Genomic DNA, 23656 nt, shown 5'->3' on the forward strand with positions numbered 1-23656 from the left:
TTTCAGTTGCTTATACAGGGGCCTTCTGGGCTTCTGGGCTTCTCCTGGGCCTTAAAATCAATAATCTTCTTCATTCATATTTTAAATTACACTTGATGCACATTTATTAAACATAACTTAATAATTTATAGTAGGTGAATTGAAAATAGTTTTCACCTAAACATTACATAAGACATTGTGTAGAATTGCAGTTGGCTGGGCATTCTTTTTTTACAGATATGGCAGCAATGCATCCTTGAGGTATGGTATTAGGTCTCATGAAATATGTACCTCGAAATAAAAGTAAAAAAATAATAATAATACGAGATTCAAAGGAATCTCCTCCAGAAATTAGCATGTTTCTCATTTGGTGAGTTTTTTCAGTCATTGCTATAGTACTGTGCTTCGCTAACCTTTTTTAGACCAGCGTAGACAGATTTTTGTTAGACTCTTTAGAAGGTAAGAGGGTAGTATTAATAAACACTGAAACACTTAAACCAAACCCTATTTCCAGGAAATGACCAAAAAAAATTGAAAGTCTTTTGATAAATAGAGTTAGAAGGTGATTCTCTTCATTTCCAAAATTTTCTCAAGACCAAAGGAATAGGAACAATTAGAAGATATCTAAGCATGTCAAGAGTTAGTGAACCAATTTTACCATGTATCACAAAAAGGTGTCTTTTAATTCTAATGATCTCTTAATTGCAGGAGGAGGAATTGGAGGCCCAGATTTCATTTCTACAAGGACAACTAAATGACTTGGAAGCCATGTGCAAATATTGCGCGAAGATGATGAACACACATCTGGGTAAGTGCAGTACCTGTAAATCTTTGCAAAGGCTCTTTTCATGTTCGTATTAGAACTAAAATAATATTAATGTAGTAGAGCGCGTATTATTTTATGAACCATGAAGATTGAATTGACGTACACAGTTGTTCTATCAGATACTGCCAACCACTGTATCTTTATATTACCATACTTTTAAACTTGGGAGTGTGATAGTCACCGATGATACTAGGAAAAGGTAGAGGCATTTTGGCACACATGCCTTTTGTTTCTTCCTAAGATTTCTTGTATTGTAAGAGATGTGCTGGAGCTCAGAGCACAGGATTTTACACTTTTTAAGCCCGTTTGCAGTTCATCAGTCCCAGATTAATACTTGGTGCTTGCAGTCATAGTTGTATAAAATTCGTATGATTTCATTAAACGTGGCAGCTTCCCAATCTATGCTGATAACCTTCAGTATGTAAAAATGTGTTACTATAGGCTGGCTAGTTTCTAGTATTTTGTTCAGGAGAAATATAGTAAGATAGAAGTCAGTACATTTGGAGTCAGTACAGAATCAGCAAAGACTCTGATCTGAAGTTCAACTTACATATTGCCAAGACAAATCAGAGAGAAGATCAGAACAAAAAGGTGCAATCAATTCAGCTGTAAATATGCTTAGCTATGCTGTGATAAAAGCAACATTTTTAAACTGTGTTGAACTGCACTCCAAAACTTAGTATATTTAGTTATGTGAAAAAGCGCTGCTGTTAGGAAATCAGGGTACGACTGCAGTAGTTTTAAGGTTTATTTATAGCCTGCAACATCTAAGCACAATAAATTAAAGTTTAATGTTTCAGTGAATAGAACTAAGTATATGATACCTGTTTGCCATGTCAAAACGATCGGATGTGAAAGCCGTATTATACTTGTGGTTTTGTTTTCTTTTATGTGAGTGTTTTAGTAGCCACTTGCATGAGCCTAGGAAAAGCTGAAAATATTGTGTTATTTGAAAGTTTGGAATCACAGTCTTCAGAAGCCAAGTGTAAACCTCTAACCCCAACAGCTTTAGTCTGATGTATTGTATTGCTTCTGTGAGGGCACATGAGCAATGATGAGACTAGAAGCAAGCAAAGGAGATAAATTATCAGCTCCTGAAATGACGGGGAAAAGATTACTGAGTCAAGAAGAAGAGCTCAAATTTCTTTTCTTTAGGAAAGGAGACAAGGAGTGTTTAGCAGGGGTATCAGTTCAAGCACAAGCATAAACATTTCACCAGCTGTGGCTCTGGACTAGAGATCAGAATAAACCCAGACAAAGATACCTGAAGCAGTCTGTCTTTTGACACTGGATCCATGAACTGAAAGCAAAAGATTTGTGATAATATCCAAGTGTTAAATTCTTTTTCACAAATATATTAAAACCAAAAAGATTTAGGGCAGCAGTCTTCTGAGAGCATCGCGCAGCAGTTTGTTACCCTTGCAGGAGAGGGAAAGCCATCCCCTATACAGCTTTGACTGCAGGTGCATCGTGGCACCCCTCCAGCGCTCTCCAAAGCCTTCCAGCCTAGTTTCTTTAAGTCCCGCTCACTGTACTTCACAATATTCCTGCATGTCTTGTCAACATCATAGGCTATTAACTTTGTAAATTTGAGTTACATTAATGTGTTTAAATCCTATAGAGACTAACAGTTACATGCAATAAACAGAGCACAAGAGAGACCAAGATACCACCAACCTTCACATCTTCCGAGCTTGTAGCAAACTGATAAGGTTAGGTATCCCCAAATCAGCCAGTGGATGATCCACAGGAAGGCAGGAAAAAATCACCAAGATTCTTGCTGGTCTGACCTGTGCAAAATCCCTTCTGACCTGAAATCTGTTCATCACGTTCATCCTGGTAATCGGAGCAGCACAGGCCAGCCGGCTGTCCAGGAGGATGGATTCCCTATAGCATCACAGAACACCCTCTGAGGATTATCTCCAGTGTCCATCCACTTCTCAGGGCTTCAGGGAATGGCAGCAAAATAAAACTCAGAGCATATCTGGTCATTTCTGGGTTAAGGGAAAAGTTAGCAGGAACTACTGCTGTACCTGGTCTGATTGTCTCCCAGGTATCTCTGATCCATGAAAATTGATTTGTTTCAGAGACCCGAGAGCAAATAACAATGAGTTATATCACTCCCCTTGTAGTCTGTCAGGACACTTAACTTCGAGGATATTACTTCTGCCTGTGAGGCTGAATTTTTCAGACTTCATCACGGAGCTTCTGGCTCTTGCAGCATTCTTGATAGCAGAGTTAAAAATCCTCCTTTAATTCACCTGTGTGCAGTGATTAAGTAATCTTTGGACACTGTCTTTGCTAGGTAAGACATCTTCAGGTTCATTTTATACGGGTTGCATTTTAGATCCGATCGTTTTTGTGCTCTTCCTTTGAATTCTTCAGAGTGTTCATCCACGTACTGAACTGGGTCAGTCAGTTCAGGATATGCTGTACCAGCGCTGGGTTCAGCAAAGTGGTTAGTTAGCAAAAAGAAGGCCATTTCTCTTGTCACTTTACGTGACATTGCTCTGCTTAAACATTTTTAATGCAACATCATAATAGTGCTCTTTGATACAGTGATAGGTCGAGGTCCGTTATGACCTTTAGACTTAGGTGAATCACAGCTTTCTAAACAGAGGGATTTACCCTGCAGGTAAGATCAGGAAATGTTTATTTCCATGTGTGCTCCTTGCATTTCATTATGTTAAAATTCACTTCCTGTCATTTGGCATGTTAGCTGCATAATTCAGGTCACTCTGCAAAGTGCTCTGTTTTCAGCTGCCACTCTAACTGCAGACTTAGCCATCGTGCATTTAATAGTTGTCTAAATTATCAATAAAAACATATGGATATATAAAATTTGAGGAGCCTTCCAGAAATAATTCCTTTATCCAAGAATTAAACAACATTTTTAAGAATTATCAATAAGTTAGTTCCTAAGTCTAAGGCCTGCTTTTTAAATTTGATAAAGTTTAAGATTCTTATGTTTTAAAAACCCACATTTTTTTAGATCAACGTTTTAAACAGTTTTTTTCAGACTTTATTAGACAACTAATATTATTTTTCCTCTATTATATTTGCAGATCACTTTTTAACAAAACAATATTAAATCAAGCTTATAAAATTGCATATCCAGTGACCATCCACCGCAGAATTATTTAATTGGCACTATAACTCTCAATGTCAAACAGTTAAAGAATGTTCTTTTTGCGGTTTCCAGTGAGACACTTCAGAATTTTTTTGCCATCTTTTCTCAGGTTCTTTCCCTTACAAGAGGGATCCTGATGCTACTCAGATACAGTTGCTTCATGACAGAGGTGACGTGTTGTAGCTGAAAAATTACCAAAATGACCACAAAGTCACCTATTCTCTTTTGAATCCCTAGTCTTTTATAGTTGATTTATATCAAATACAGTTATACCAAGTATAATTTTATGTGATGTCTTTTTGGAATATAATTTTAATTTAAAAATTCTCCTCTTTGCCTTGCAGTGATATTACATTTCTATAGGTTTCAGCAGATACCTGCTAATACTGCATTTTCCAAGTGTAGAGCATGAGGAAAGACCAGAGGGATTGAACAGCAGTTTTTATTTTGTTCATATATTCAAAGATTCTTTCATTAAATGTTTATTTCATTCTATAAATAAAGCACACATTGTACCACATGGCAACGACATGATTAACTGCTTGTAATATCAGGGGATGTTACCATGGGAATGAGTGATGGTTCAGAAATATTACTACTTAGCACTATGTGTAGAAATTAGAAATAGGTTTTTTATTATGAAAATGGATTAAAGTCGTTCCATGATCTTTGTCTCCTTCATAGGGCTGTACATTAGAAAGAGCTTTACTTTTCTTCCCCCCTCTCCCTTAACCACTGAAGAACTGCTGAGGTGGAATACCTTTTAATGCCTCCAAAGACAAATGTTGACATTTTTATATGTATAATGGCCAGACAGGACAGTATTTTTTACTTCTGTTCCCACGCTTTTTGTCAAGCTTGTCATAGGTTTAAAAAAAAAAAAAAGTAATAATCCTGTGTTCAATTTTTCCATTAATGAAATGACGATACATCCAATCTTACAAGCCTGCCCTGTGGCTTTGTTCACAATATAAATGCAGAATATTACACAGATGATAGTGAAAAAGTATAGTTGCTATAGCTATTGCTGCTCCAACATCATCACAGCTACATTTTCTTGATGTTACTTTTACACATACACTGGCCTTTTTCAGGAAATAATATTGCCCTGGTACATTCAGTAATACGGTAATGTTCTTCAGCATTTTTCTTTCTGTGAGGTGCTTTTCTGCTAGTGCACATAAATACCTCAAGGCTCAGTGATTCAGAAAGCCATAATATACCAGTTAAGTATTACAGTATTATAACCTGTCATAATGTTATTTACTTTTTGAAGAATTTTGATTGTTTCCTCCCTTCTTTCCCTCTGTGGGAAGAAAAGCAGAAAGCTAGCAAGTACATTCAGAAGAGTATTTTCCCTGGTAAATGGGACTGACCTCTGTCTGATGTCTTAGAGCAGATCATGAATAATTTGTTTAAGAGACATGCACCCAAACATTACTCAAAAGGCCTCACAGTATCTACTGGAAAGCTCCTCACTTGTCCTTCACATTTGACATGGAAGGGACTTTGAGGTGTTTGTTAATCAGGAAGTCTGGAGGGTCTTAAAGAGCAAAGCTTTGTTACGTGCCAGGCTCCAGCCAACACAGCACTGTTAAATGGCAGTTCAGGCAACATCAGTGGATGACACTGCCAGCTGACACCGTCTGCTATTCTAATATCTTTAGGGTTTGGGCCATGTTTTCACTGGCCCAGGATTAAAGCAGAGCATCTTAACAAAAAGTAAAAGAAAACCCTGGAGAAGCAACAGTCCTCCATAGGCCAGTACTATTGAGAGATTGTGAAGGGTGTTTATGAGCTTGCCAGTTTTGTTCCAGAGAGAAAAGCTTTAAAATGTCATCTGTTTGTAAGGAACATGAGCCAATCCATCACTGTCCTGTAAGACAGAAGAACCTACCACTTGTTTCCAGCAGAGACATGATTCAGACCTCCAAGTGTGTGAAAGTTTACCAAATAATTACACTTGTAGAACAGGAAGTCCTTCTCATGAGAGGCAATTTAAAGGAACATTGGTTCAGTATTAACTTTGGTATGGGGATCTTTATATAGAAAATATTCTTTTTTAATGGGCAATTTATCAGGTTATGAAAGTAGGGAAACTAAGGTCATTCCACACTTGCTTTTGCTTAAGGGCAGCACTATGTAAATGCAGCGGGTTGCTTCTCCAGCTAGCTGAGATTCAGAAGCAATTTAGCTGCTTTTTCAGAGCATAGGCTCAGTATGTAAGCCCTGCAGACTCGTGTCAGTTCTGCAACGAGTCAGCTCACAGACTTCTGCACAACACCCTAGAAATACGTGCAAAGGTACCCAGTTGTGCAGAAGAAACATAAGTCTGCCTGGTTTTATTAACTTCATCTTCATACTAGAGGGACATTCAGCTGGGTCTCAGAAATATGTTGCTCAATATCCACATTTTTAAATCATTTGTCTTGGAGGTTACATCACAAAAACCTCTCGCTCTTATGCGCATCTAGTAAGTTTAAGCTTAAGTATGCTGGCTTCACTACGCTGAAGAGATAAATCCTCCTCTGAGCTACCCATACATGGCTGGTTGTGTTGTCCTTACAGTACATTTTATAATGTGGTTTCTGCTATCTGTAATAAGTTGCTATGCCCTTCACCGGTATTCCAGTACATCTCTGCCCCTCCAGAGTGGTTTATAGAAGGAATGTGGAAAAGTGAAGTTTTCATCCCCCATTCCTCTAAACACCACCAGCATTCTGCCACTGGAATGACATGTCAGCTCTCAGCTTTCATAGGTAGCCTGTAGATAACTGTATGTAGATACAAAATACCCAGAAATTATGCCATCAGAGTAGTAAAAAAATAAAAGCTATCTTTCGAGAGCTCTTCAGATGGGATCACAGGACATGTCCCTGCCACAGCCATCAGGCAATGCTGGCAGTTGTAATATTCTCCGCTCACTACAGAGAGATTGGACTAGGTGACCTTTAAAGGTCCCTTCCAAACCAAACTTTTGTATGATTCACTTATACTGCCTGACATCTCCCAGACAAATATTATTTGGAAGACTTCCTAAACACAGTTCAGAGCTACCTTTTTGCTGTGATTATTTCAAACACCATGAGCAAGGAAGGAAAAATACAGAAATGGAAGAACAGAAACTTACAGGATATAGTTGCTGGTATGTTTTTAGTTACTGTTACAGGTTGAGGGTCCGAGGTATCCACAGTGGTAACTGTCCATGTGAAATAGCACCTTTAAAGGCTTAATTAGGCTGGCTTCATCCATCCCTCTGTTAACATTCAATGCAATTGTTACAAGGATGCATTTTATTATAAGGACCGTTTGCAGTGGGGGAGGGACAGGAGAAAGCTTATTATTTAGGGGCTGATATATTGCCCAATATAGATCTGGATGCAGTACCTGTGAAATGTATCCAAGATAGCACTGAATTCTTGTTTTATGTATCATCTGTTTAGATGAAGGTTATGACATTTTTATAAGCATAAAATGAAATGGAAATTATTCTGCTGCCCTGGGTTGAAATTAAATACTTAAGCATTTGTTGAGGAAGTAAGTGCATTAAATGGGTTCTCTTATGTGTGAGACATAAATAAAATAATCCGTAGTTTCTAAAGCCAGTGTGATTAAAAATGCTGTAAGTTAAAGGGCCACATCAAACACAGCCCTGGGAGTCTAAGGGCATTGCTCCTTTCATTAAGAGTATTGGAGTAAAATAACCTATAAAAACGGCTTATAAATAAAGAACTAACAAATTTATTAAATCAAATACAAGAATGGTTACTGGGAAACAAATATTTGTTGTATAGCATTACTTTCATACTCTCACTTTTGGTCGTGTTTTTATATATATATATATATATGAAGAATAAAAGTGCAATTCTTCATACCCCATGAATTTTAACCACCTTTTTGTCACTTGAGAGTAATCTTAAGGTGGAAAACACACAGTTCAACTGATAGAGAGCTACTTTCTTTCTACAATAACTGTGCCAGTCCTGAAAGTCCAACTGTGGCAGGCATCTACAGACACTTTAATCCCAGTAGTCTGGATGAAAAGGAAAAGGTTAAAAAAATCAAGCTTACGCACCCTACCATTACCTACTTGACAACTTTCCCTGCACCTTTCAGTGAATTCCTGTCACAATGATTGCTTCCATTGCATTCATTCTATTTGTATGATGATTTTCTCCCTGACACTGATGGCCACTAACAAACCACCCTTTCCTTCCCAGCCTCTCTTGGGCATTGGTTTCTCTTCTGTCATCAGTCCTCTAGAAAGTCTGATGTCAGCTTTAGAGGAATAAAACCTTGGCAGAAGCTAAATTCTGGCATGACTGAGTAAAGTTCCCCATCATTTCCATAAAGATCTTTAGCATTATTATAGCTGAACCTTACCACGGTCAGTTTTGCTTATTATTATTATATTCTTCAAGATTCACCTTCATATTAAAGCATTATAGCTATGTCATAAGCAACCAGGTGAGCAGGAGTATATATGATATTTTTCTTTCACTCTTCACACTTTCTTCAGCCTTTCATGGTCACACCTCATGTTCAGAATATATGGCATCATTAGAGGAAGGGCACTGAGGTACTTGAATGTTTTCACTGAGGAGGACTGCAGTAGGTAGATGGACCTGTTGAAATGAAAAAGTCCCCATCTTCAGAACAGAGCCAGTAGCATGACTCAAAAGTGTACACAGGTAGCAAACAAAATCAGTACATTTATCACCTCTGTGCAGGACATCCAAAAGTGCAGGTAACAAAATTAAGGCAAATAGAGGAAACTGGCTTTAACATGCATTTCTAATTATTTTTATTAATGTGAATGTAACTGTACTTCACAGCTTGGGTTGACTTGCTTTTTGGTTATAATCTGGGCACAAATCCAGCACTACTGTCAGTAATCCACTCCTAAGGACTTCTTTATAAGTGGGACAACTATGTCTCAGGGCTTGCGGTATCTCCTTTTTAAAACCAGTTTAAGTCAAAGCCTCTTCTAAGAGGCAAAACAATTCCACGTGCAACTCCGGACACTAATGAATGGATGTACTGTACAATTCATTTGTTTCTGACATCCAGCTTCTCAGGCAATGAAACAGAAATTGCAGTTGTCTTGTCTAAAACCCAAATACACTCTGTGGATACTTAAAAAAATTTTAATAGTGTAACATTGATTTTAGGAGTACTGCCCCATCCCCTCATAGCACTAATGACTATAGTTTGACCCTAATACATTCTATTAGAGAAATGCCGTAGGTTAGAAACAAAAGTTTGTATTGAACAAACAGAATAGAGTTAATAGACTGAGATTTCCCTTGATGAAGGAATATGCACAGGGTAATCATTAAAGTCTCAAAAAATTACCAGAAAAAAGTTATACGTGTGAGTCATTAACACAAAATAGTTTAAATGATACAGTGAGGTTTATAAACCAGCCCCATTCCTTCTTCCCTGCCTCCTGGAGATGGCACTTCAAGTAAGTGTCTTTGCTATATCAACCTCTATCCTTAAAGAGAACCAGAAAGTCCTACAGTTGTAGTCAGGATACATAATTTCTTTGTGTACCCTACTTGAAATTGGAAGTGCCTGTTTCAAACTGCATATGCCTTCTTAGTAAAGAGTAGTCTTTAATTTCAGTGATTTAGCTTTTCTTCCACATTAGCATAGCTGAGGAAACATACTGTTTACTGAGCAGCAGCCCCAATAATTACAACATTAACGTGTATTGGATGTACGTGTGTCAGTATCAGTTGTACATGGTAGGGGAATACGATTGGTCGCTTTACAACAAAGCTTCCAAAACAAGGGAAGTTTTGGCTAACCCAGGACAGGTCAGTTCACCTCAGAAGGAACAACTATCCAAGACTTAAATCATGGGTACTCAGTAGATCTTAATCTGAAATAAGTTACAACCTCCTTTTCTGAATGGCAGCAGAATTTCACCAGCTTCGTATCACGGAAAGCTGTGGATGTTTCATAACTGAGAAATGTAAACTAACCTTTTGCATGCAATATTTTAACCAATAATTTTCCAGTCTACTGCTATTTGTATATGCAGAACTTGCACAGACTAAAATCAACACACAACCTCATGAGTTATGGTTGCAAAATATCAGTTAACCAGGTAAATATTTAAACAATTTAATGTTGTACAACATGACCCAAAATGTAGAAGTTGTCTGAGGAGTTACTGTACATTCTTTGACCCACGATCTTTCCAGAATATAGTATGCAACAGGAGCCTTTTATAATAAAGTCTTCATGGAAAAGGTCATAAAATGCAACAGGGATGCCTCTCTTTCTTACACACAGAAATAGCCAGGTGCATAATGCTTTAACACGCATGAGTGTCTACACACAGGTCAAACACTAAAGCTAACTGGAATTAAATGATTTCTACGCATGATTGTTTCCGTAAGTCCTCACTGTAAGCAGTTACGCTGCTGACTTCTGAAGAGAACAACTGGGTTTACAGCTCCAGTATTTCTGAGCCTCAGTCAAGAGTACAGTTAGGGTATGACATTTCTATTTTGTCAGCACTGTCTTGAAAGAAGTCCAGAATCATGTAGTATCCGTCTGGGATCTCCTACATCTCACAGCAGTGCTCCGACCACCGGGTGACAGGTTGCAAAAGTCACCTTTTGTTTTCCCCTGGTAAGAACTTCCCTGAAAAAAGTATTTTCTTTTTCTGCAGAAAATCATTTGTCATGAACTAAGTGGTCTTGATAAAAGAAAAAAACAAAAAAAAAAGTAGCCAGAGTTATTTGACCTCAGTCTTCTAAGTACCAAAGGATTTTGTCAACTTTTGAATGACAACAGCTATCCCAATACAATAGATACTTATAGTATAGAATCAAACTGCGCTGGGTTTTGAATAATCTACAGATCACATAATTAGTTTGTTTGACTTATTGTTGCAGTGTTTGTTTTAAAGTTAGGAAGATGTTTTCAGGGCCTAAGATACATCTGAGTGCAGTCCTCTATGACGATGACCCTATGCAAACGACTCTATGACTCGTCCTCTATGAGGACTCCATGATGATGATTCTATGACTCATCCTCTGTGACGACGACTGTATGATTCGTCCTCTATGACGATGACTCCATGCCAACAACTCCATGCCGACCACTCCATGACAACGATTCTATGACTCATCCTCTATGACACGTCCTCTGTGACTACAACTCCATGACTCGTTCTCTATGACGAGGATTCTGTGACTCATCCTCTATGACAACAACTCCATGACGATGACTCCATGCCGATGATTCTATGACGACGACTCCATGCGACGATTCTATGACGACTCTATGACGCATCCTCTATGACTTGTCCTATATGACGATGACTCCATGACGACTCCATGACGACTCCATGCGACAATTCTATGACGACGACTCTATGACTTGTCCTCTGACTCGTCCTATATGACGATGACTCTATGACGATGACTCCATGACGACTCTATGATGATGACTCCATGCGACGATTCTATGACGACGACTCTATGACTCATCCTCTATGACGACAACTCTATGACAATGACTCCATGATGACGACTCCATGACAATGACTCCATGACCACGATTCTATGACATCCTCTATGACGACGACTCCATGACAACAACTCCATGACAACGATTCTATGACTCATCCTCTATGACGACGACTCCATGACAACGATTCTATGACTCATGCTCTATGACTCGTCCTATATGACGATGACTCTATGACGATGACTCCATGACGACTCCATGCGACGATTCTATGACGACGACTCTATGACTCGTCCTCTATGACAATGACTCCATGACGACAACACCATGCCGACCACTCTATGACAACAATTCTATGACTCACCTCTATGACGACGACTCCATGACGACGATTCTATGACTCATCCTCTATGATGACAACTCTATGACCATGATTCCATGCCGATTATTCTATGACTCATCCTCTATGAGGACGACTCCATGACGACGATTCTATGACTCATCCTCTATGACTCGTCCTATATGACGATGACTCTATGATGATGACTCCATGACAACTCCATGAGGATGACTCCATACGACGATTCTATGACGACGACTCTATGACTCGTCGTCTATGACGATAACTCCATGTCGACGACTCTATGACAACAATTCTAAAACTCGTCCTCTATGACTCATCCTCTATGACAACAACTCTATGACGACGACTCCATGACGACGACTCCATGACAATGACTCCATGATGATGATTCTATGACTCATCCTCTATGACTCGTCCCCTATGGAAAATAATTATGGACAGCTGTGAGGTTCTGATATGGAGTTTCATAAAAGGAAAAAATAAATATATGGCCAATTCATTTATACACATAAAGCATTTCTCTCAAAATACAGTAACGTCTTCTATGAAGGAAGAATGATACATCTCAGCTTAATGTAAAAGTCCTTTAGCTGAGCAATATCATATCAGATACGCTTCCTAACGCTCTTAACAGATCTAGTTTTTTTAAAAGTATTTATAGTTACAAGGGTATCTTTTGAGATATAGAAGGGTAAAATAAAAAGCTTTTGTCTGCGCTTGGGAGCTTAGTTTCCCACTTCATCTCAGCAGTGACTCACTGTGAGGTCCCTGCAGCTGTGGGAAGAGATGAAAGTCCCTCAGGTGAGGACTGCTGAGCCCTGGCACAGCCATTAACGGGAGTGCAACTGCAGAGATACATACCGAGTCACTTGCCATCCCTCCTGTTCTTCCCACCTCTGCTTCCAGTCCACACGGATTGTGAGGGTGATCCCAGGAGGAGAGTGTGATCAAGGGGGCATTCACGCAAAATCACATTGCCTGTATGCTTCTCTCATCTAAGGACCTTTTTTTTTAATTCCTCACTGGTCATTAGCCAGGGAAGAAGAATGAGCACCGATAGATTTGGGTTCCATACTTGGGGCTGATTTGGTAGATAATAAACTTTGCATTCAAAAGGGATCAGGGTAGTAGATGAAAAGCCATGGGCTGTTCAAGGGCATATTTCAGAAGAAGAAGGATGCCTTGCCAATTTACAGGGAAACCTTCATTGTGTTTTATTGTACTAGAGAAAGACATCCCAATTTATGGCCTTATGTCACAACTGTTACCTACTGGGGGTGGATAGTGGCTGATTACAGTGATTTGCATCTTAGGACATTTTTCTTAAATGGGGTTAAGTGGAAGTTCTTAAAGGGTTAAGTGGAAGTGTGCTCTTTGAGTCCAAATTTATGTCTTGGAGCAAACTCCAAGTGGAAATTTTTTCAAAATGCATTGTAAATATTGTGATATTGTAAATATCATTAAAATTATTGTAAATATCATTAAAAATAATAGACCCTAAATATCCAAGACATATGTCATACTGTATCTTCAAGATACTGCAAATTGAAGTAAAAGTGTGACAAATTCCACAGTTCAGTGTTAGAAATTTTGCTGTATTTCCAAGCTTTTCTCTCTTAATCTTTTATCCTTTAAAACTAGTTTTAAAATCTGGCATTGATTTTGATAAAGTAAATAGGTGATAATATGAACATCTTTATTAATCTTCTGGCTAACTGTCATAGTTCTATTCACTGTTCTAGTCATAATTTCTTAGAAATTACTCAAATGTACTCTTCAGACACAGTTACAATTGGTTTTTGTAGCAAAGATAGATTTTTCTTTGTAAATAATTACTTATAAAACTTCTCTAAAGAAGAGAAATAATAGTAGATTGTTTCCATATCATGTGGAATGCCTTTCAGCTTTTGTTCTCTTGCTCTTGTTTTCCTGATTCTTTAGATTTCCCTAATTTAGCCTTCAGCAGGTTGGAGGTTTGTTTTGAATTATTTTCATGGTCCATCTTCTTAGGCAGTATGCATACCTTAGTTTTTTAATGTATGGTTTTAATTCATGTGAGGATCAAACACTATAGAAATGCTTTTCTTTCTAATGCTGAGAACCGGAAAAGACAGTTGAATTCAGTGAGTCAGGCTGTGATTAAGCGTTGCTTTCTTCTTCCCTATGAAGACTTTGGACTTCTGATGCTTCACATTCTGAACCTTTTAAAAGTAGGAAACTATGCATTGTTTTTTAAACAGTGGAAGTCAGGATCTAAAGCGTTATTTTATAAGTAAACATTAGAATCTTTTATTTACCAAATGGAGAGTCTAGACAATTTAGATGTAAAATGTAAAAAAGCAAGTAAGGTGTCGAATTAATTATTCTTTCTCTCAATTCATGATGCAATATATTTGCAAAAAGATCTGGTTTTATATTATTTAAAGCCTTCATAATACAGTGCCTTTCTGATGTAAAAATTTATACTAGACATTGTTCAATTGTACTACATTTCATTTCATTGCTGCGGGACAGTGCCACTGTAACATGGTAAATTACGAGTGCTAAATAATGCAAACACGGATCTCCTTGTTCAGATAGGCTGCCTATGCAAACCTAAGCAATCCTGCCTCCACTGTTGCTCTTCACCTTGATCACACCACCTTTCATGGACTCTTGTCATCTATTGCCTTTTGTGGCTCTAGCCTCTTTTATTCCTCCTACCTTTCAGCTGCTTCTTCAGCAGTTCATTTAGTACTTGGGCTTGGATCCTTTCTCCTCCTCACTCTTTTCATTCTTCATTTTATACCCATTACTGATTTCTCCACTCAATTTCAAACTTCTGTGTTTATAAGTGGGTTTTAAATCCACCTCTCTGCTTCTAATCTTTCTTCTTGTCCAGTCTCCCACATCTCGTTCTTTTTCTATTTATTCTGTAAACACAAAACTTTCACCAAATTGCTCAATGTTTTCACCTGAAACTTCACACTGTTTCAAAGTCGGCAGTGTCATTATATTCATCCCTGTCAGCATAACCTGGGACGGCAATTTTGGCTTTTCACTGGTTTGGGCCCTGCACGTGTAGGATATCTTTAAAAACAACAAAGGCAGCGCAGGTGGATTAATGGTACAAAGCTCTAGTTGGGAAGCACTGGGATACAGATGTGCAGCAAAGCATTGCTTCCAAATGAGTGTCACTGAAAGATTTGGGCATACATAAATTTGTGTATGTAAGACAGGAGTGGCACAAAAATGTATCCTGTCATTTACAGTTGACAGACACCATCTCATTCTGTAAATCTATCACTAGGAATCTTTGCTGTATTCTAAAGAGGAGGAAAGTAGGAGCTAGGAAGCCAGAGAAGGAACTGACATAGTTTAAAGAGTCTGAAGAGCTATTGGAGCTCTAGTTTCTCTGGGCTGGTTTGGACTGTAGCATTGCCTGGGATTTTCCTGACACAAGGAAGACCACCACAGCCCCAGCTCTGATGTGTTAGACAGCCTCCGGCCCTGACTCCTGCAAACACCATATCACAGAGTTTTGAAATGCATCCTTGGAGGGCAGTGCTAAAGGTACAGAAGTCTTCTGAAGTGATGGTACTGCATGGCTCTTTCTATCAAGAAGTTTTGCTCAGCCCTGGATCTTTCACCTGAGAGAAGGGATTGAAAAGGAAACACACCTTTCAGTCTTTTTATGACAAAAAACAGTGTTCTACTCTTCGCAGTGGCCATGGGATCAAAAGGAAGATTGCTGCATTCCTTCCCTAACCCTTTCTGTGAGCTGCAGGAGATTCCTGTAAATACTCTTGAGTGCTTTCCAAAGCATTTTCAGGTTCAAAGATATATGTAATTCTGTCAGCCAAAGAGACTGTTTTCTTCTAGGGGCCAGTAGCAGCCTGAGACCATTGGTACCCTGAGGCGATAGAAGTCTTGCAGCCTGGGCTGGCCTCACCTCCACAGAGAAGAAGGCTGTTTTCTTACGCACACAGCCTCTATGTCTGTGTGCGAAATTGTGTTTGCAGGTCACAGAGGTTTGTTTTGAGAGCATAAGGCAATGGTAAATTGGCAGCATGTTAGAGATTATTCAGGGAATTTTCTCTCTTTACTTACCTTTTTTTTTTCATTTAATGTTGCAGGAAATATTCAGGAAGTCATATTACAAGAACACTTGGAAAAAGAAGATGAAATTCTGGTTTCCTTGGCTGGTTTGAAGCAGGTATAACTGTTGCTGAGCTTAACCTTCTTGCACCCTGCAGTGCTATTAATCCTTTCTCATTTTTTCTCCTTTTTTATTCTTTTTTTTATACAGCTGTTTTGACTTCTTGTAGCTGTTTTACAATGCATCAACCAGAACTGAGGTGGTGCGACACCATCATTTTTCTTAATGCAAAATGTAGATGCTAAGCAATAATCATTATTTAAGTGTGACAACACTTGAATATCATTGAATAAAAAGAACAAGTACTGCATACATAAAATGAGAATGCTGCTGAGCATCTGTAGTTCTGATTGATTGTACTACCTTCTGCTCCCTCAAAACACATTTTATGAGGAATAAGGTGACATATGTTAAAGCTGTAATGAGGTAGGGAATAGTCTTAACCATGTCATTCTCTTTAGAATTTTTTTTATATATAGTTTTTTTCTAGACTCTGATGCAACCACGTTCCACTGATATTTTTAACCAATCTAGATACCGATTTGACTTGCTGCCTCTCTTCAAAGCAAGTATTTTGGGGAAATGGTGTATGAAGCCATGCTGAACTGAGCTTTAGAAAATTTAGAATTCCTCAAATTTTATAACTTACATCCTTTCCCCTCCCATGCAACAACAGATCAAGGATATCCTGAAAGGTTCGTTGCGTTTCAACCAGAGCCAGCTAGAAGCTGAAGAAAATGAGCAGATCACTATAGCCGATGATCATTACTGTTCTAACAGTCAGAACAAGGGGACAGGTGATGTCCTAAAGGGACCTGTTATGACAAAGCAACAGTTCATCTCAGGACAACAGGTAAGATAAAAACATTGCAAACAGGTCATTGATGGAATTAGTCTTATATTTTTTTGAGACTGCCTTTAGCACGTCCAGGCATTACATGGGAATACACCAGCATTCCTGGTGCATATGGAGCCATGGTAAAAGTGTCTGCCTAGCTACTGTGCTACTCCCATCAGTTATTTTTATTGTAGCCTCATGCTCCACACACAGATATTTAAGTCTAAGTGTTATGCAGTGTTTGGGATGGTTTTTCTTTCAGATTGCTGAATCACAGTCACAGATTAACTTCCTACCAAAATATGTAAAAACTGGAGGTAAATGTTCCCATACCAACTGTTCTCATATGATTCTTCTCATTGTTCCTGTCCTCCAGAATCCCATTATGTAAGAGCTGATTATCTGCATTGCAGTGTATTCATGGCCAGTGCCAAAAAGGAAATAACAAGGAGGTTGCTTTTACCTTCAACTCCATTGTATTGACTTTCTCCTTGAATCGGTAAACAATGTTTTCACATCAAAGCATACAGTTGCAGGACAAGTTCATACACAGAAAGAGGTATTTTCCTTTCATGTTAAAAGGTCCGTCTTCATCTAAGACTCAGTCTGACTCAAGTGTGATCTTAAAAACAAGTACTTACGTATATACCCATTTCTATACTGAAGTTCTGTTAAGCCTGCCACCCCGCTACTGGTACATTGTAAACCAGTGGCAGCACTATTAATTCAGAGTCTGAGTCTGCAACCAGTTTACTTTGGCAAGTTTACTTAGAAATTGCAGGAAATATTTATTCATTTTCAAATAATGACTCAGGGTTGGTTTGGTTTATTATACACAATGTCCCTGAGTTAGAAAACTCTTACATTAAAAATTGTATTTTAATTGTATTTCAGTATTAGAAGCAATACAACATTTATAGGTTCTTACACAGGAATGGCAGGCTGAAAGAGAAAAGCTTTGCTAGAAAGTTTTCTTTGTTTATTTAGTTGTTGTCATTGCAATCACTGCTTTCTGCCATAATAAAGCCATAGGTTAAACTGATGTACAGTATCGGAGTGTTCAAATAACGACCTCCTATTTTTGCCCTTTATCTCCTAGCACTTTGTACAAAGTACCTTTTGCTTTCTTGCCAATATGGCAAATAGTACTTTTTAAATTATTTTTACTGGATTTATTCTAGAAACCAGAGGGTAGAATGCTATGTAAAATGACAACGTGCTGTTTGAGTGTGTGCAGTCTCTACTTGTGCTGCAGAAGCCCTTACCCAGGTGCTAGTCTAAACTGTGCATCACTGAGCAGAGGTGCTGGGGCTTTGCCCTTTGAGTATTGGGAGTGAAGCAGGTGAAGCCTGGTCTGTGCAAGTTTCTTTCCAATGGAAACTCTTGGGGTGAAGTGTAATGAGGTCTGGTCTTATCCCCCTGTGTAGTCAGGGTATATACATCCAGCCCAAGGGCACTGCGAGGCATCCACGGGTCTCACAATTTCAGAGGCTACTAGCAAGCCAATTACGGGCAACATGAGTAGAAGTTGCACAAGCTGAGCTCCTGCAGAGCATTAATGAGGCTTCAGCACTGCACTATTTACATTTGGAGGTCCAGTACATTCATACAGATTAAGCCTCCTCTCGCCTTATCTTCTGGAAGTTCCAATTGTGATAATGATGAGCCACGGTCCCTTTGGCAGAAAGAGGAAGGATTTGGGTTAGAAATGGCAGTCCATGAGGACTGTTAGGATCCCGACAGTCTGTGCTGTTTCTGTGCCCGTTGTCTTTAACTGCTGTGTCTAAAACAAAAAGAGGAGTGCTTTGGACCCCTGTTATTAAAACACGGGAAAATAAAACTGCTGAATTTAGTGGACAATGGCATTTGACTGTTAATTGATGGGCTCAGTTGTTGACTTAAACCAGGCCATGGCCCAGGCTTTTAAGTCTGCTGAAGAAGATGGGCTGCACTGATGTCCTCGGTCAGTCCAGGAGTACATACTGAGATCTGCAAGGGGATTAAATATTTCAACCACTTCTAGACCATTTAATGCATTTCTTGCTAAACAAATTTTACTGTATTTACATTTTCCATGACTTTGGTAATGTGTGTAATTCTGTTTAATGTGACTCACACTGTGGAGGTTTTTCTCTGGTGGAATTATAGGGTATCTCCTAGGACAGCCGAAAACATTACTGGTGTAGATATTGTGTATTTGAAATTAAAGTCAGATCTTTTGTGCTTGGTTGTTATGTAAGTACAAATTTTGTTATCATATTTACTTTTTTTAAAAGTGCTCTTCCTCTTTTTTGCCTCAAAATCCCTTTCTGCAAAGTGAGGAAAAGTATTCATCCCTTCATTAGGAAGGAAAGTTGCAAAATTAAAAATACAAAAAAGATAAGATAAAGGCTGAAAGAAATAGAACATTTTTTTGAATGTTTGTCTTCGGTAGTAGTGTGCAGTTGACACACAGAAGGCTTCTGTTGCTAAATAATGAATGATAATTAACACATTATCTTGCCTTTATGTCTGTTCAGAGAAGGAGGCACAACGAGCTGCTGTCCTTTTAAGCTTTCTTGAATTGTATCCTTACAGTTAGTTTTAACTCATTCACAGTATGAAGGCAGTTGAAATAAGCCTGGTCCTAATAGCTGATATTCATCAGGAAAAAATGTTTGGAGAAGCCGTATGGCAACAGGCATAAGGTTGTTAACTTTCAGAGCTACTGGAAGTATAATTCTGTCATTTTTCATTTATTCAGTAGTGGCAGCAGATGGGAGAAAACATCGTGCACGTCGGCATGAATTTCCTGAAACAGAAACAGGCAGAAGAAGAAGGGAGGAGGTATTTTACCTCTGGAAATACCAGTAGCAACATAACAATGTGTGCCAGGGATAGGTAAACATTTAAGAAAGGCCCTTTTATAGCATTTTGGAGTCAGTATCTATGTTTTGCTGCTTCTCTGATACTTCAGTGAGCTGTAAGTCTCTTTAATTGAACCCGAAAGTGTGGGTAGAATGGAAAGTAGTCTTGCAAAGCACAACACTTACGACAAGAGATTGGGGTGAGTCATTTTCTTTCCTTTCCCTTTATTAAAGGGCAGGATGCTTTTTCAATTGCACAAGTGCACATTTTTTGGAAGTAGAATTTAGGAAATTGCAACACCAGTGCAAGGTTTTTTGACAGAGGGCCCTTGCTGAGGCTCACTGCCGAAAGCAAGACATACCATTAACGTCCTTGGACGTGCCAGTGAGGAAAATACTGATTTTGCTGGGCAAGTGTCACTAGGTAATATCTGTGACACCCTACAGAAGGTGGACCCGTCTCAAATGTGAGGGCTGCGAGGACTGAAAAGGGATCATCCTGATAGCTTGGAAAAATAAAGTGTGTAATTTTGCAAAATGAAACTGTACTGCACTGCCTGAGAGCTTTTGAATAGAAGAGTGGAAAGAAGCCAGGTAAATTATGCAACGATGGTTGTTTAAAGGAATGTATATTTCTGTTGTACAGGGTACAAGTTGGGGGCAAACAAACTGCTGAAATTTGGAACATGGCATTTAGAGCTCCCAAAAAAGTTTCATCTGGCCCTTATGGCTGCACTGAATGCCTAGAAAATCAGGCAACTGCTAGCATGTGAATGCCATAAGGTTCCACAAGGCCAAGTGCAAGGTCCTGCTCCTGGGTTGGGGCAATGTCTGGTCTCAATACAGGCTGAGGGAATATGGGATTGAGAGCAGCCCTGTGGAGAAAGACTTGAGGGTACTGGTGGATGAAAAGCTGGGCATGAGCCAGCAATGTGCACTCACAGCCAAGAAAGCCAACCATATCCTCGGCTGCATCAAAAGAAGCGTGGCCAGCAAGTCATGGGAGGTGATTCTACCACTCTACTCCACTCTAGTGACACCTTACGTGGAGTACTGTGTCCAGCTCTGGAGTCCTCAGTAAAGGCATGGACCTGTTGGAGAAGGTCCAGATGAGGGCCACAAAAATCATCACAGGGATGGGGCACTTCTCCTGTGAGGACAGTCTGAGTGATTTGGGGTTGTTCAGCCCAGGAACAGAAGGCTCCTTTGGCCTTTCAATACTTAAAGCGGACCTATAAGAAAGATGGGAACAAACATTTTAGTTGGGCCTGTTGTAACAGGACAATGGGTGATGGTTTTAAACTAACAGAGAGACGATTTAGACTAAATACAGGGAAGAAATTGTTTTCGATGAGGGCGATAAAACATGGGCACAGGTTGCTCAGAGAGGTTTTAGAAGTCCCATCCCTGAAAACATTCCAGGTCAGGTTGAATGGGGCTTTGAGCAAACTGATGTTGAAGTTGTCCCTGCTCGTTGCAGGGGAGTTGGACTAGATGACCTTTAAAGGTCTCTTCCAACCCAAAGCATTTTATGAAAGGTCTCTTCCAACCAGATGATTCTATGATTCTGTTGGTGGAGCAGATTCACAACTGTGTGCTACCTGTGCACTCAGTCCCCTGGAGATGGCAGCCCACTGAGTGAAAGCTCATGAAGACAGCATTTCAAACAGACCAGATGAAAGCAAAAGGCTGATGCCTCAGTTCAGAATTGTTTAAATAGTGAAGTATCTCTCATTGTAGGATAGATCTGGGGTTTTTTAACTTCAGGGAAATTGTTTGAAGTTGTTGACATTTGAACTACCCAGGTTCTGCACAGATCAGGAGGTTTGAGATCAATTTTGATAGCACTCAGCACAGGATAGTTGTTGATATTTCTAAAAGCAATCTGTTTGTTTTAGTATGAATTTTGATTCTCACCTGAGGAAAATTAATTAATATAAAAAATAATAGATGTAAATTTCTATGTTTGACAACTGTCTCACACTGGAATCTTTAAAATTGTAACCAATACTCTGGGCTTAAGATCCATCCATTTGAATGATAAAGTATTAAAATGGTTTCTTTACAAAACATAATACTATATATTATAATACCTAGATAATAACGTAATATTATTATACCTAAATACTATGTAGATAACACACAGAGAATATAAATTATAGAAAGAAGATGTTTTAAAAATTTACTTCAAGGGAGATATTTGAATCCTTGTTCATACAAATCTTGGAAGATAACAGGTCACAATTCTGTATTTTAGCATTCAGCTAATATTTATCTTGTTTGTGACTTTTAACAATTTGTAACAACTATATAAATAACAACTAAAGACATCCAGCTTCCTCATTTGATATTATAGTTGTTCTTTATCACTGGTGGGTTTTGCTCTCTGAGCTACCCTCCCTTTTACCCCAGTGTGAATTCACATTTTTTTGTTTGATGAAAGAGGCACAGCTGAAGGGCTTGTAGTTGACACACATGTTGGCATAGACATTTCCCCCGCCTCCCCTCTACTTCTCTTTTTCTCAGTCTTGCATTCAGTAATCAAACATATTGGTTTCAGTGTCACACCACTTCAGGCTGCTTGGCAGGTTGCATGTGTGGGAGCAACTAAGAAAGCATTCATATTCTTGTTAGAGAAACATAGTGTTAAATAGGGGAGGAATACAGCTCTGTCAGAAGAAAATAAAGTTGTGTCCATTTGGGTTGCAACTAAGCTAATAGGCTGGCAGTTGTCACCAAGTGAGAAGTCCCGCTCGGCAGTACATGGAAGTCTACTCTTCTCATTGCGTACACCTCTGACTGCTTAAAAGCTGGCGTTGGTATATGGGATTGCAAGTTCGTAGAGTTTTGTGGTACACTGACATGTAGTCTTGATCCACTGCTTGAGTGCTCAGGGACACACATTTCCCAAGGTCTAACCAGACAGAATAGGGATTTCCAGACCCTCATTTTCTGGTAGAGTTAGGAAATACTCGCCAGCTACGCCTGGAGGCCTATGTATGCCACAGATTCCACAGGTCAGGGTTTTACCAGGAAACTTTATATCAAACCATTCTCCTGACAAGCCTCAAAATGCCATTGTACATGCAAACCAGCAAAAAACTCCTCAGTGCTACCTCATTAATTACTACACAAAACTAACAGCAATGAGAATATAATTACTGAAAATCTTCACAGCTGTAATGTATGGGTTAGATGCCTAGCTGCTGTGACCACTGTGATGATGGATGCGCATGGATGCACTGTGATGGTGAAACACATGAGACTACTACACTCAATAATGTATTTTTAGAGTAAAATAACAAATAAATTATTTAATCAAAAGTTAATACCCACTTATTTTTAACTTCTTGAATTGGACTTTGCTACTTTTGGAGAATGATTATTCCTTTATCCCATTCCCATATCACTGACATGCATCACAAACCTCATTAAGTGGTAAAACTGGTACTAACTTCAAGTCCTTCCTGTGCTGTTGTCTTACAGACTACAACTGATTCAAGCACTAGCGAGAGCAAGAGTGCTGATGACTATATCATGGTTTCCAAAGAAGAGGAGGGAAGTAGAAGTGCTGTCCCGGAGCCAGCGCAGTCCGTTCAGGCACACAAGGAAGGAGCGGTGAAGCCCGAAGCTCCACCTCGTTCTCCTTTGATATTCTCTGATCCACTGATGGGCTCCATTTCAGCCTCCTCCAGCAACCTGAGTTCCAGCCCTGATGACGACAGCAGCAACAACAGCAAAGATTCTGACTTTGCTATTGTCAGCCCATTGGACATCTAAAGAAACAGGCTGGGAGAGTTTGGGAGGTCACTTGTTAGAACTCAGATCAAATTCCTATGACTCCATGGGCTAGATAGTTCTTTGGATTAGAAGGACAGAAAATAAAGGTAACCTGTTTCAGCTGCAAAAGCCTAAATTTAAAAAAAAAAAAAAAAATAGAGAAAGAAAAAACCACAGCTTTGCAACTTTTCAAAAAGAATAGATACCTTTTAATAACTGCCTTAAATAAAAACCCGGTTCTAATATACATTATACCATTATGTTACT

General features: G+C 39.0%; 1 protein-coding gene across 1 annotated transcript; it reads left to right on the top strand.

Moving 5' to 3' along the window:
- Positions 1–687: 687 nt before the first annotated feature.
- Positions 688–23474, top strand: LOC104488840 (TBC1 domain family member 5-like; the record flags this gene model as incomplete). The annotated part of the gene is made up of 4 exons (XM_010130930.1): positions 688–787; positions 15903–15982; positions 16602–16778; positions 23096–23474. Coding segments are annotated over 4 exons (651 nt in total), but the record flags the coding sequence as incomplete, so codon positions are not given.
- Between the last annotated feature and the right edge of the window lie 182 nt (positions 23475–23656).

The sequence above is a fragment of the Buceros rhinoceros genome, unplaced genomic scaffold (assembly GCF_000710305.1).
Source record: "Buceros rhinoceros silvestris isolate BGI_N320 unplaced genomic scaffold, ASM71030v1 scaffold962, whole genome shotgun sequence".
Classification (NCBI taxonomy): domain Eukaryota; kingdom Metazoa; phylum Chordata; class Aves; order Bucerotiformes; family Bucerotidae; genus Buceros; species Buceros rhinoceros.